The sequence below is a fragment of the Nanorana parkeri genome, unplaced genomic scaffold, assembly GCF_000935625.1.
Source record: "Nanorana parkeri isolate BGI_ZX_2015 unplaced genomic scaffold, ASM93562v1 scaffold49, whole genome shotgun sequence".
Taxonomy (NCBI): Eukaryota; Metazoa; Chordata; class Amphibia; order Anura; family Dicroglossidae; genus Nanorana; species Nanorana parkeri.
The window spans coordinates 371,139-386,813 of NW_017306317.1; the positions used below are offsets into that span (position 1 = coordinate 371,139).

A 15,675-nucleotide genomic window follows, 5' to 3' on the forward strand; every position below is an offset into this window, starting at 1 on the left:
TTTGGTTTAATGAGTGTTTACAGAGTGTCTGGATGCTGACCAAACATGTATGAATCAGAATTTACAAGAGTTTCTGTAGAGTGCCATCTGTATAGCTATCAGTGGTGATATGACAATAGCTTGCAAGAAGGAAATTGTGTAACTTAGTAAGAAGGAAATTCTTTTGAATCAAAGCAAAGCAGGTTATTATTAAACAATCAATATGGCTATGATTCTGTTAGAATGTACTGCCGGGCTGAACAGTGTTGTACAATGCTTGGGAACAGTTACTGTAAAAGATACTAAAAAAAGTACTCAAAGTTGCACTTATTGAAGGAGAAATGTACAAGCCTGCAGGGCATTAGGCTCAGCTAAAATTAAAGCTGAACTCCATAAAATGGCTATACAGTATACACAATACATACAGTCATGGCCAAAAATATTGGCAAATCTGCATTTCTGTCACATAATGCACCACTTTGCGCAGAAAATTTTTGCAATTACAAATGTTTAGGCGTTCTCATGTTTATTTCTTTTGTTTGTATTGGTATGACACAAAAAAGTTGAGGAAAAAAAAGCCAAATCTGACACATTCCTCGCAAAACTCCAAAAACGGACTGGACAAAATTATTGGCACCCTTAATTAATATCTGGTAGCACAGCCCTTAGAAAAAATTACTGAAATCAATCACTTCCTATAATCATCAATTAGTTTCTTACACCTCCCTACAGGAATTGTATTTTATCTACTGGGAAATTATGGGAAATCTTATTAACAAAAACTCAACCAACAATTGAAATGTTAAAAAACAGGTAAACCCTTCCCACAAAACAAAAATCAGGAGTTCAACTTAAAATACTCTTGTGCTTAGGTACAATACATAATATAACACATAAATGTGGAGGATGGAGATCACTGTCACTAACTGAAAAGTATCTAAATTGCACTTCGGGATACCCAAGCAGCCTATTCAAAATGTTCAATTTAGTAGAGTGGAGCACAGGCATGCCCTAGTCACATCCCACAATACAATGTCTGTGTCTTTCAGTTGGGACACCTGTGTTTCATTATTAGATGTGGTGTCTTATGCAGATGTGGAAGTTTCTTGGAAAGATTTCTAAGCTCCCATAGAATAGTTTATATCAGCGATCTTCAGGCATAGCATGGTGTCTACTAACAGCCCACAAGGCTAGTTTATGAATTGTTTCTAAGTGTAGTAGCCAACACTGAACATATTTTAAACATTAATTCACTTGCAATAACCAAATTTAATACAGACCCAGAAATGTATACATTTGGAAACACAGGAGCGTAACAATATGTCCCATGTGAAATAAGTCATAGTTAGAGTTAATTTGCTGGAAGTTTATAAATAACTGAAAACTAAATCATTATTAATTGATTCAACAGCTTCAGCAGCACAGGTTCTGTTTTTTTAAATCTATTGTATAATCACTATCAGAGTAAAGTAACTGTAAAGAAAAGAATGAACATGCAATACCAAGATGAAAAACTGACTATAGATGAAAGCTGGTTTACACTAAAGTGAACATGGGGGACAAGCAGAGCAAGCTCCCTCTACCAATCAGTGACTTTGTTAACCACATGCAGAAAAGGATATTGTTATAATAGAAAAGCCATTATTCTAAAGTGGAAGGGACCTGTACCTCCTCCCAGGGATGTAACTACAGATCATGGGGTCCTATTTCAAAATTTTATGGGGGCTAGAGCAGCCTTCCTCCTGTCATTGATGTTAACATAGAGCATGTCTATATCAAGGACAAGTAGCATAAAAGTTGGCAGCATAGTCATTAGTACATTTCTGGGGAGAGGGTGTATCAATGCGAGGAATTAACTTTTAACATTAATTTTTAAGCCAACCGCAAGTCTTTTTCAGTATCCTATATCTTAGGGCCTCTGTATAAATGCTAAGCCCTCCAACCCCTTCAAGCCACAGCAGGCAAGTGCTAAATGAGGTAGTGTAGTGATTAAAAAAACCCAGGAGAAGTAGTATATAGGTATAAAAGGATAAAGAGTATTTTTTTAACAACTACAGTTACTATAGATTGAAAGTATCGTTTTAGTCATATAAAAAAAAAAAAAACAGAAAACATTTGAATAAAATAAAACTGCCAAAAATTAGCTAAGAAAGGAGTTAAGTGGACGATTGCTATTAAGAGACTGTTAGGCTGCTTCTATGTGTCAGAGAAATTTAGAATACTGCTAAGTGGCAGAAACTGTATGACTGCTACTGTGTTATAGACTTTAAAACTGCTTCTATGTGCCAGAGAGCGTTAAATTGATTCTGTTATTAGAACGTTTTACACTGCATCCCTTCACCCTCGTCTTCAAAAGGACATGCTTCGATGAATGGGGTAGACATTAGATAAGCTTGACAGCCTGCTGTAGTTATTTAGAAGTTTCAGGGCACAATACCTGCCCCATTTTATGAAACACAAATGGGAACAGGAGACAGAATTCCACCCCCTTAGGTAGTGCCTCACTGTAGTCCTGCTTCAATAGATATTAATAAAAGGTACCCAGTAGAAACCCTGTAAAAACCGAGATGAAATGAGAGATTCTAAACCAGCACCTTGATTTCTAATGGAAAATCCTGAAGGTACAGTAAAATCAAATAAATAGCGGAACCTGAGTACTTATTGCTTTGAATGACCTACATTAGATGGGCTGAAAATCTGCATGAGCTACTTACGAACAGCTTCACATTTATTCATTTTCATTGGACAGATATTAATATTGATTTTTCTTACCTTTGATATTGTATATTTTGCAGTGTGGTAGCAGGACTAGCAAGTGAATAGGACAAGTAAATTAACAAGATTTATTAACCTATAAAGTGCTTAAATTTATAATTGTGCAGTCTTCCTGAAATGCCTTATATAGAATTATTACCTGATAACTTTACAGTGGAAAGAAATGAACAGAGTATTGCTTTCAGCATGCATGTCTCATACCAGTGTGATTAGCTCTAGAAAGGTGATTTTTCTGCCACCTTTCTATACAAGTATGTTTAATTAAGAGCTTGATGTGTCCTCTGTAAATATCTATCTATCTATCTATCTATCTATCTATCTATCTATCTATCTATCTATCTATCTATCTATCCATCTATCTAGAATAAGTTTACTAGACAATGTGGTCTAAGAAAAAATGGTTAAAAAAAGGTTAGCACTTATTTAATGAGGCAGTGTAAAGACCAATGGTGTACAGGTACCCACAGAAACCTATTATTCTTTAATTGCCTTAGTCTGATGCTTTTTCAATTGATTGCTGTAGTTTATTGAATTTGTGCACAACAGTGTTATTAAATAATGTTCTTTTGGGGTTATGTAAAGCTATTCTGTAATATGTGAAACTAGATCACAGTATTGTAGAACACTATAAAATAATTTTTTTATGTTCATGTTGCTGTTGCCAAGCAATTTAATGTAAAGAAAAAACATATTTTTTGGCCCTTTCTGATAGGAGGGGTACCACAACACCGATAAGCCATAACATTATGACCACCTGCCTAATCTTGAGTAGCTCCCCCTTTTGGTGCCCAAAACAGCCCTGACCCGTCGAGGTATGGACTCCACTAGACCTCAGAAGCTATACTGTGGTATCTGGTATTAAGCTGTCAATAGCAGATCCTTTAAGTCCTGTAAATTGTGAGGTGCGGCCTCCATGGATCGGACTTGTTTTTCCAACACATCTCACAGATGCTCGATTGAATTGAGATCTGAAGAATTTGGAAGTCGAGTCAACACCTTGAACTCGTGGTTGTGTTCCTCAAACCATTCTTGAACCATTTTGATGCTATGGTCCAGTTCTTTTGCTCACATGCCCATTGTAGGTGCTTTTTGGCGGTTGGCACAGGTCAGCATGGGCACCCTGACCAGCCTGCAGCTACGCAGCCCTATACTCAACAAACTGCAATGCACTGTTTGTTCAGACATCTTTATATTGGAACCAGCATGAACTTTTTCAGCTTCAGTAGCTCTTCTATTGGATCAGACTGCACAAGCCAGAATTCACTCCCCATGTGTATCAATGAGCCTTGGCCACCCATAACCCTGTGGCAGTTCACCAGCTTTCCTCCCTTGGACCACTTTTGGTAGGTTCTGACCACTGCAGATCGGGAACATGCCACAAGAGCTGCAGTTTTGGAGTTTCTCTGACCCAGTCATCTAGCCATCATAGTTTGGCTCTTGTCAAAGTTGCACAAATCTTAATGCTTGCCCATTTTTCCTGCTTCCAACACATCAGCACTTCAGGGACGTTCACTTGCTGCCTAATATATCCCACCCGCTTCCAGGTGCCATTGTAATAAAATGATCAATGTTATTCACTTCACCTCTCAGTGGTCATAATGTTATGGCTGATCAGTGTAGATTCAGATGCTGACAACATTGAAATTGCTTACTTTGCAAAGTTAATGTTATGTAGTTACATAGTAGGTGAGGTTGAATAAGGACACAGGTCAATCAGGTTCAATTTATATATATGTATGTGTATATGCAAAACTAGCAATCCCAATAACCCCATAAGTGTTTTTTGAAGCTGTCTGTGCTTTTAGTTGATACAGCTAACTGCGGAAGTGAATTCAAAATTCTTACCGCTCTCACAGTAAAAGACCCCTTGTCCTGTCTGAGATTATACCGCATCCTGCATCCCCTCCAATTTCTTGTTGTGCCCTCTTACCCTCCTCATAGTTCTTGGTTTAAATAGTATATGCACAATACTGCTGTCCCCATTGATGAGTTAGTAGAATGCAATCATGTCTCCTCCTAAGCATCTCTTCTCCAAGGAGAACACATTTCATTTTTGTAGGTGTTCTTGAAAACTCTGGCCCCCATCCCTCTTATTAATTTAGTTGCCTTTCTCTGAACTTTCTCTAGCTCATGAACATCCCTCCTAAGGATTGGTGACCAAAACTGTACCGCGTACTCAAGGTGTGGACAAACCGGTGTTTTATATTTCTATCTCTTGAATAAATCCCTATTTTAATACAAGCATTCACATACAAGTATTCTACTCGTTTTGCTAGCTGCAGCTTGGCATTGCATGCTATTGCTGAGTCTGTGGTCTATAAGTACACCTATATCTTTCTCCATCTCCAATTTCCCCAGTGAAATGCCTCCCAAAGTGTGGTCTGCATGCATGTTCTTAGCTCCCAAGTGCATGACTTTACATTTATCTAGATTAAAACTCATCTGCCATGTTGCTGCCCACTACTCAATTATATGAAGGTCTTACTGCAGGGATTCTGTGTCTTTTTGCAAACTTGTTGCCCTACTTAACTTTGTGTCGTCAGCACACACTGAGAGTGAGCTATTTATACTGACCTCTATATCCTTTATGAAATACATGTTCACATGGCTACAGTATATGTAAACCAAGTCAATAAAATCTCATAAAAGCTTTAGCATGCAAATGTAATTTAAAGTAGTATTAAAGTCTCACTTTTTTTACTTACAGTATATCTATTGCTAGCAAGCAATAGATATATGCCCCAACATTTAAAAAAAGAAAAAAGTTGGCAAATAGGTAATAACTCTGTCTGCGCCGCTCACTCCCGGCTGCAGAACACAGCTTCCTGAATGGCCGTGCAGGAGGAACTGTGTGCGGGCGCATGCGCACTCGATATCACCGAAGGGGAGAGGAGGAGAAACACAATGTAAGTGAATGCACGCAGCCGGGAGTGTGCATTCAGGACAGACTCTGTGGGACACAGAATGACAGGACTCTGCACTGGATCAGAGAGCGGCACCAGCGCACGAGGGACTGTTGGGAACGAGTGGAAGGAAGTAGATGTTCGCATCAAGAGGCATCATATAAGGTAAGTAGTTAAAGCAGCATTGGGGGGAAAAATTGAGCCGTTAATGTCACTTTAAGACATCTTGAATATTTTAAACTTGCAGATAGCATTAAAATAATACTTGGGGATTCTGCCATGGAGGTACTGGTTCAGGCACTTCCTCTGGTAGGATGATACCACCCTTTTCCTGTCCTAGTTTTGATCTTGCGTTGTCGACCTGTCATGAGGGGATTGTGATACAGGCTGCAAGTGGTCATTTCAACACCCATTACGAAGCTATGGTCCACTGCTGTTACCATTAGTTAATATACTCTGAGAAATGCCATGCAACCTTTACTGAAGTGTACATATATAGACAGGCAACACTGATATCCAGCAAAACGTGAATATATGGTGTATATAAACTAACATAATGTGGTTAAAGAGTGTTGAGATATTCTCTGACTCAAGTTCCTGACAATATCCAGTGTGATGAAATGTGCAGGGAGAGACAAGAGTTGATATTACGCTGGGAGGATCTACTCAATCTAGATAAGTTGAAGTAACTTTGTGGTATTGGGGTTATCTGGTTTTAGTAAATCTCATTGTGCACTCTTTCTTTTTTCTTACAAATTTTAATGAAAATGGAATTATACTATTGGAGCTATCTACTTTTAATACAATACAACATTGTATTGTTACAGTAAGAGGTACACACAGAATAGGCATTTCCAGCTAACGCAACAGTTGGCTCCTTGTGACGCCAGCATATAGGAAGGACTTTCAGGTTACAAAAATGCCTGGCATGCTCACTTTGACAAGCCAGCTCAAAGAGCAACAACAATGGAGAAGGCCATAACGAGCACTTTGCACATTGTTCTTAATAAAAAGGTCATCTGTGTTGTTTTCCACCACGGCACCAATTTAGTAAAAGTGTCAAGTGCTTCTCAGCCAGTGCTGAATGTAAAAAAGAAACAGCTCATTTTCCCAAGGAACTGTGTTTATGAGAACTGGTTTACAAAGGTGTTTTGTTGTCGGCTAATTTAGGCAGCAGTTTATTATAACTCTAACCGTTTCAGTGAGCTCTGATGTTTAGGGTACTTCACAAGTGGACATTAAACAGCAGTAACAATAATGTAAGTAACTAATTATAAAGCTTGCTGCAGTTGGCAAAAAGTAGTAGCTGATTAGTCACATCTAATGAAATAAAAAGCAGATGTTTTCTTGGGAACTGCTTAACTACGTTTCTGTGCTGGAGCTACAAGCGCTACTGCAGTTGTCTCTGTCATAGTCATTAACTGGTAGCTTCTAATAGGACATTCTGCTGTTCCTGTGGATACAGTAACCTTTGTGTACTGTCTCATTTTCCGATCGCTTGGGCAGACACTTGACACTCTTTACCTCTGCCAGCAGTAAATTGCAAGGTTGTTTAAATGCTGAGACAATGCAACATATCAGGGCCCACACACGAGTGAAGTGTTTAAAAATTTAAGTAGCATAATGAGCTAAAATAAATTTCTATGTGGGTTATAGTTCCTTTTTTTAATCCATGGATTTAATGTATACAGAAGGAGAATTTCTATGTTTGTAATGGTATATGGTGCAGCATGTGGCTTGGTTTTCTAGTGCATGCAGATTGTACTGTCTTCTTTCCCCTGTAATTGTACCTAGGAGAATAGAGCAGCATGTATTAATGTCATGGTGGTTATAATAGGGCAGAGAGAGAAGCGGAGTGAGAAAGCAGTAGGAATGGATGGGAAGGGAAAGGATCTCACAGAGACAATTGCACATTTCAGGTCTTGCGATTTCTGACAGATTTAGAATGACCCACAAGCCGAGTGACAGGTTTAAAAAGACAACATAATTATTAGTGTGACTTCAATGCTGAGACCCTATTCTATCCATTCCATCTGGCATCAAGTGACTGTCTTTTTTCTTTTTTTTAATATAATGACAACCTTTGTATAGATTCAGTTTTGTTTGGTTTAACTTGTCAGCCTGTCATTGACAACTTGACTTGAAGCTGAGTTTCATTAATAGCTTGTGTAAGTCTGGAATCCTTCACCTATATTTACAGAAAGTGTTATCGACTTTCAATGTATAAATGAATTACTTTATTGTAGTATGACATTTCTTAAGTAATTAGGTTTATTTATAGGATCTCTATGATTGAAAAGATTACTGATAGCTGTGTGTGGTATTTACGTGTTTTATTTCCATTTATTAATTATATTTACCTTTATTTTTTTCTAAGATATATATATATTTTTCTGGGTAGCTTGGTTTATTTATTTGTTTGTTATTATATTTATATAGTGCCAACAATTTATACAGCACTCTCCAAACTGCACAATCACATCAGACCCTGCCCTTGAGGAGCTTACAATCTGAGGTCCCTATTGCACACACATACAGGGCTAAATTGGAACTCAGGAGGAAACCCATGCAAGCACAGGAAGATCCTGTGAACTCCAGATAGTGTCCTGACCAGGATACGAACCCGCGACTAGTGCTGCAAAGCAGAAGTAATAACCACTAAGCCATTGTGCTTAAAGGTTTATTTATATTTGTGGAGAAAAATATAAAGCCATGATGTGCAATCAGCAATAGTTAAGTGATCATAGTCAGCTAAGTGCAGCAACACCTAAACACCAATCAGTGATATACTACTGCAGTATGTCCCCCCAAAAACGAGCACTTGGACCTACAGTAGTTAACTAATTAAAGGATGAACTATGGGGTTAAGGCTTTTCCCCATAGTTCTCCTTAGGGTAATGGGAGGATACAAACTAGCGTCCTCCCGTCACCCTAAGCTCAGTATACCGCGAGCTGTAGCTCGCGGTATACTGAGACGCTGAAGCGGATCCCGACAATTATGTCTGGATCCGCCCAGCTGCATGACTGACAGCTGGCTCTGCCTATCTAGAGGCAGAGCCAGCTGTACCCGCCCCCTCCCTGTCCGTTCCGCCAGTCAGCGCTGGCGGATCGGGGAGGGGGGAATCCAGCACCTCCCCTGTCACGGCAGAGAGCCCAAATGAGCACATTTCTGTCTCGTCTGTCAGTGTTCAAATAAATCAGTTTCAGTCCGCTATGCAGCAGTGCCTCTTGTGGCAGGTTGGCTTTAAAATTATGTTTTATTCGTTTCTATGGGTTACTGCCCTTTGGACAGTACTTTTTGCATCACAAACTCAGTACATGTTTATGGCATTGGGGTTCTGTGTAGATCTAACAAGATAAGATGCTACAATGTTTATTCAGACAGGTAAAGAAAACTGCAGTGTTGTCTGTGCCAATTATAGTTCACAAGGATCAACAGCTGTTCTACTTTGCTGTTATATGTTGTTGTCTTTTTAACGCATTGATTGACGCTTGTTATATTGTTAGTTTTAATGATCAAGAAAAACCAGATGTGCTTCAATGTGATGCTCCTTTTTATATACTTGCTTGTTAAAGAAAGGTGAGCAAATATTCAAGACCTATAGCACATTTCCAAGAAGAAATAATAACAGTCTGTTCAAATGAATCCAGGATTAATAATAACACAACATAAAGGAACTTATGAGCTATGAAGGAATCATTTTCTTCTTTAATTAACAGTATAAAGTTCACTTACTTTCTTTTGTTATTCAGGTATAATGTATCATAAGATGATCTTTTTTTCCTTTAATAAGCTCAGATGTTATACTTTCCTTCTGTATTTTGTTCACAGTCAGCTTGGTTGTCATCCATTACACATGGATTGCAATCACTTCCCAAACCCTGACTGCTATTATAATCACATGATTAAGGATGAGGTTCAGGTATTCAAGGTTTAACTCAAGGTATTCAAAAGTTGCGGTCCTGGTGAACTAATACAGGAAAAAGCTGGACTGAATTATTTTTAACCTTAATGTGCAGCATTGCTTTTGAAATTAGATCACCCGGCTTAGAAGGGCCATGGATGGGGTTTTGCTATATATGCCAGCCTCCTTACTATAAAAAGGTGGATTCCCAGTAGCTCTTTTCAGTGTGTGTTGGAGTAATTTAGAGATTGCTGACAGTTTGTGTATAGAGATTGATGCTACACAGCACTTTATTGTGTGATATTGTGCTGCATTACAGTGGATTGCAGTGTGGTGGGCTACATATTCTTGTGTACTACCTCTGTGTTCACCCAACCCAGACAATCTTACAATTTGGCATTGTTCAGTATGTGGTCAAAGGTAAAAAGAAACAATGTTTGCTTATTTAGCCTCTAAACATGAACAAATTGATTGCGGAATAAGGTAAATTTGGAACATTTACTAGTAATTTGCTAATTTTTAAGTTCCTCTATGCCTGCAGACCTGTGCATTAGTTGTGTTTAGATGTGTAATATTGTTGGTAAAAGTCAGGCCGCTTATCTATCCTTTTCCTGAGGTATGCAGTATAACTATGTCATTCATCCTTTAAGGAGCCCTCCAAACCACAGTGGCTTCTTATATTGTCCTTCATGTTTGTTATCTAAATCTCAGATCAAGGTTTGGAGGAGGTGAAGGAGGGTGCTGTAGCGTGTGTGTGTGTTTAGATAGATAGATAGATAGACAGACAGACAGACAGATAGATGTTATTGATGCCTTTTTAACACATTTTTCCTCTTGGTGTAGACCAGCTATGTTCAATTTTATATGTGTAAGTAGCAATTTTTCTTAGTATGGAATGCTAAATACAAATTTTTCAGTCTGTGTGTTCCAAGAGGATCTTGAAGTGGCAAGGCACATTTTAGATGGCTTTATTGTTTGTTTAACTGTGCAGCTTTAAGTACAGTAATGTCAAATTATAATTTCTGTTGGATTTTCCTGCAGATATCCGTTGAGAGCCCGAGACCTAGAAAATGGGACAGCGGGAAGATTGATGCTGTATATAGTGGAAGAAATAACCCAGTTTGGGAATTAAAAGGGAAACTTCAGTCGTGTGTGCTTTTTGCTCACATCTCTGTTTCTGCAAAATGAGAACTTTCAGATGCTTTTTACTACTTGTGTTTTGGGTGAGTCAGCTTCGAAAAAGCTGTACAACTCCACTGCCGGATAGGACTATTGCCACCACCACCACTGAGCCACTGCTAGAAGAGCAGGAACCTGGCCAAGGAAATGACATGGAAAGGAGCCGGTCTAAGAGAAGCTGGATGTGGAATCAGTTTTTCCTTCTTGAGGAATTTACAGGATCGGAATACCAGTACGTCGGCAAGGTATTGCTCGTTCTATAATAGCAGATTGAAGAGCAGTAAACAATTGTACAATTCTCAGTTATGTTTACAGTATGAAAACAATGGATAACAATATTTCTTAAACAGCACTGAGGGGAATTTATCAGAACTGGAGCAGACAAAATCTGGAGCAGCTGTGCATGGCAGCCATCCAGCTTCTCACTTTCATTTTTAAATCTGAACTGAAAAAACTGAAGAGAGATGCTGATTGGTTGCCCTGGGCAACTGCTCCAGATTTTATCTGCTCCAGTTTTGGTAAATTCTCCTCTCTGTGTTTATTTGCCTCTAATATTTCTTAATTTTAAATTTACGGCATCTTCTGCCCACTGGTAAAAATTGTTATCAGTCTGAGCCAACTGTCAAAAGATTAGAAAAGACATAGCAGCATATGCACAGTGATGTTGTACTGCCTGGAATTTCAATGTGTTTATTTTTTAAGCCTAACTTTTTTTACACTAATGTATTGTTACAATATATATAAAATGTTTGTTATACAAGGAACATCCATGACAACGGATTCCCAGGGCAATATGTATTTTTTTTACTGGTTCTGCACACTAGATGTACTACACACATCCAAAAAAATCCCATCAAAGTTCACAGGACGTATGTAGTGCATCCTGTCCTTCTACCCCTGTGCCGCTCCCACCTCGCACCACCAGCAGTTCCCGACTATCACAATGGCATTTGGGAGTTGCTCTGTAAATACAACAGCTGTAATAGCTGCAGCTGTCAAAAAATTAGTTTGTCTGATATAGTGATTGTATACAATGTTCAGACATGAGATGGAGGGATACAAAATAACACACACATTTGCATCTACTCTGTTTCATTTATCTGCAGATCAAAGGGATGAGCATATGATGTCAACTGACAAGTAAAACAATAAATAAAAGAAATGTAATCCAATTTAACTCCTTATTAAAGTGGACCTTTACTCCCTTTGGCTAAAAATCACATCAGCATTCAGCTCTACATGCTGATATAAAATCATCTTACATTCATTAGTTAAACAAATATATTTTCATTTTACTTACAGTTTCTTGTTTTCTACTTCCTGGTTCTCTTTGGCAAATGTGATGTAATGTGCCCAAGCATTGAATCCTGGGAAGGTTACATCATCAGAGCATTGCTGGGAAATCTCATCTGTTATCCCATGAGATCCCAAAGAGAGGCATTTTCCTCCCCTGAGATGTGCATGGTCACATGTCCTAGTCACATGTGCCAGAGTTCCAGGAAAGGAAGTAAAGGGTTAGTTAAAATGACCACCGTGAGTTAGTTAAAATGACCACTGTGAGAAGAAGAAGAAAAAAGAAAAACAAGGTATGCAAAGAATAAGCTGGCATTTATCTAGAAGTATCTGTTTGTAGATTGGCATTACTAAACATTTCTAAAGGTGTCTTTGTTGTTATTTTTGAAGATATGTTTAAAGTTCCTCTTTAAGCCTTAGTTTACCATAAACAGCCTCATTAATTCCCTTTTCCCCTTCTCCACATAACAATTTTCTTGTTGATTTTTTTATTTCAGTCTTTCTGACTATTAAGATTTAAACTTTAGTGTTTTTTGTTGTTGTTAATTTCTTTCAATGTTGCATTGAAAAAAGTGTGATATTGAAGAATAAAAAGCCTTTATTTCATTTGTGAATAACTGTAATGTATCAGAGCCATAATTTTAGTGCCATTTTAAATAGAACTTATGGTAAAATACAATTTACACCTTTAATCTACAGCAGGGGTAGGGAATATCCTGCCCTCTAGCTGTGGTGAAACAAAAAATCCCTTGACACATTGCAAGATTCTCACAGCCACAGGAATGACTTCCAGAGACAGATGCATGTTAGGATTTGTAGTTTCACCACAGCTGGAGGGCCAGAGGTTCCTCACCCCTGATCTACAGTAACACCAATTGTTTAAGCTAACACTGATCAAAGTAGAAAAAAGTGAATTAGGTTTTACCTATGAATCTCATAAAAAATAAAAACAATCTTCTAATATTGTCAAAAGACATTATTGTTTTCACTAAAAATTCATATGTTTTCGCTTTACTCCTCTTTTGGATCACAGGACTACAGTTACTAATGTACTCCTGGGACCCAGAGTCAGCATTTGGCTGGTTACTACCCCTGCTATATGGTGACAGCGCAGAGCCATGCTGCAGCTGGGAAAGATCCCCACAATATTGATGGGATCCACCCCGCTGCCTGATTGGCAGCTGGCTCTGCCTCTCTAGAGCCAGCCGTGCTCACCCCTCCCCTGTCTGTTCCTCCAATAAGCGCTAGAGAAACAGAGAGAGGGGAGGGGGAATCCCACCGGGAAGCAGTAACTAAGAGTCACCCCTTCTGCAAGGAGAAGCTGAGCAATCATCTGTCTGTGATTGCTTAGTTCTCGAGCTATAGAGCCGGCGTGTGACAGTGTCACACACCAGATCAAACTTTTGGGAAGAGAACATTTTATTCTCCCAATAGTTCTCCTTTAAGTAATGACAAAGTCATTGTTTTGGTGCATTTTACATATGTGAAGCAGTTAAATAGAGAGGATAGTAAAAGCTGTTTCCCTTCAGATGAGGGAGGAAATTATTTACTTCTCTGACTCATCATGTTGTGTGTAATTTTTAGTTTGAGCTATTGATCTCTGTATAGAACAGGTAATTAAAAAAAAAGAATCAGTGTGTCTTGGAAAATGTTAAATAAAGCCAAGAGCTCCACCTCTTGAAAACATATACAAATATAGCACTTTATTATACAATATGTCATAGTTATGGGACTAAGATTCAATAAATGTAGTCTTAGTCATAATATAGAAAACATATACAACACCATTATATATTCCCTTTAAGACCCAGCTTAAGCTAAAACATTTTTTCTTTTTAGTTTTGGGTAGACTTGTGAAGGGTGAATACTTCTGTGAAGTTTTTATTACTGTCCTTGACCGTTAGGCCTGGTTCACACCTAGGCACCACCGTTTTTGTACATTTGTACGCGCGTGTTCAGCGTGAGGTTTGGGACATTTTTACTTGCGTGAAAACACGCACATGAAGACGCAACTTTTGACTGGCAGTTTAAGAATCATTGCAGTCAATGGCTGAACGCACGTACAAACGCGCAAAACCGTGCACGAAAATGTGCAACATGCCTGCTGCACATTTGCTGGCATTTCCATTGAAGTCTATGGGGGAAAAACGAGCTTGAAACTGAAGAATTTCATGTACTTTTTTGTTTTTCTAGCGTTTTCCTGCTAGCGTTTTGCTGCTCAGGTGTGAACAGGGGCCGTTGAAAATCATGGGATTTCTTGTATTGGGCATTTGAAAGCGCTTTTCCTACTGCTCAAAAACACCTCGGTGTAAACCAGGCCTAAGGGAGATTTCTCCTAGCGTCCTGCCCCTGTGACAGAAAGACAAGTATTGTGGGGAGCATTTGTATTTGGAATATGACAGAGTTTCTAACCCTTCCCTGTTTAACTGAAAAAATCATGGTATGTCACAGTCTGTGTCCCAGCTGCAGAGATTTCCTGCTGCTTCCTGTCCCGACAGAAAATAAGGAAAACATTTCCATAATGGAGATCACAGACCACAGTAAAAACCTAACAAGCTTTATTCCTACTCCATTAAAACAAACACATAATTTAATAATTAAATCAATGATTTTGGTGGAAGTTTGGGTGTCAAACAGAGATACAAATTCAGCAGTAAGATTCCAGTGGAAATAGTCAGAAAACTGCAATCATATTTTTCTGGGCAAAGCAGATATTGCATGGGGGCAATGAGAGAGTCAAGTGTAGCTTGTGACCATTTGTTGTTTGTTGAAGATTATTTCATTAATTGCAGTGTTTCTTTAATGTTTATACATATACAGTATGTCAGAGTTGTTCCAGGTTGGGAGGAGAGAGAGAGAGAAGAGATGAGGTATGCACACAGAGAAGTATAGTCTCTCCTAGTAATTCATCTTTGTAACAGGGCCAGCATCTGCCACCAGTAACAGAATGAGTGACTTGTGTAGAGAAAGATGTTCTGCCATCCCTGATACATGGCTCACGAATCAAGAATTTTCCTCTAACCAATTATACAAATGTTTGCAGCTAATCATTTCTTGTCTTCCTTCTATGACAGTTTGCCAGTATTTCAGCTGCAGGTGTTGTATAGCACTATGTGGAAATGAATCTTTTGTAAGATGAGCATATTATTAAAAAGGGAAATTGTGTGCTGTTTTAGGCTGCCTGTAATAGGGGGATTTTGTTCTGCTAAGATGATTCATGATAAAACTGAATTATGTATTGGAGCCAATCTCTGCAATCTATTATAAAGGTGAATTTGTCAATAAATGGTAACATCCAATACCTTTTGCAAGCAGCAAAGCACACAACGTTGTAAAGAGAACACATTGTAGGATATCCTATATACGGTTACAATCAAGTATGCCTGATGGTAATACGTATTTCAGACATGTACTTGTAGACTATCATAAGTCATCATCAGGGTGATAAAGGAGGCCCTGTGTTTAATGCTGAATAGTCATTGCATATTGACCACATAAACAGGCACAACTCTCCTGTACTCATTGGGTGACATTTATTAAGCTGTAACCTTGTAGTGGATCTGCTGCACAATCTGTCTTACTGCTGCTGTTTAGCATATCCTTTCTGTGCAATAGGGAAGCCATTTGATATATATATATAT

At 38.5% G+C, this 15,675-nt stretch overlaps 1 protein-coding gene across 3 annotated transcripts in view; it reads left to right on the forward strand.

The window, feature by feature from the left end:
• The first annotated feature begins 10,603 nt into the window (after window positions 1–10,603).
• Window positions 10,604–15,675, forward strand: part of LOC108802189 (cadherin-6-like) — a 203,350-nt gene continuing 198,278 nt past the window's right edge. For all 3 annotated transcript variants that reach the window (XM_018574067.1, XM_018574061.1, XM_018574076.1), the window contains exon 1: window positions 10,604–10,986. In XM_018574067.1, coding sequence (XP_018429569.1) covers window positions 10,747–10,986 — 240 coding nt within the window. In that variant the 5' untranslated portion in view covers window positions 10,604–10,746. The remainder of the gene's footprint in view (window positions 10,987–15,675) is intronic.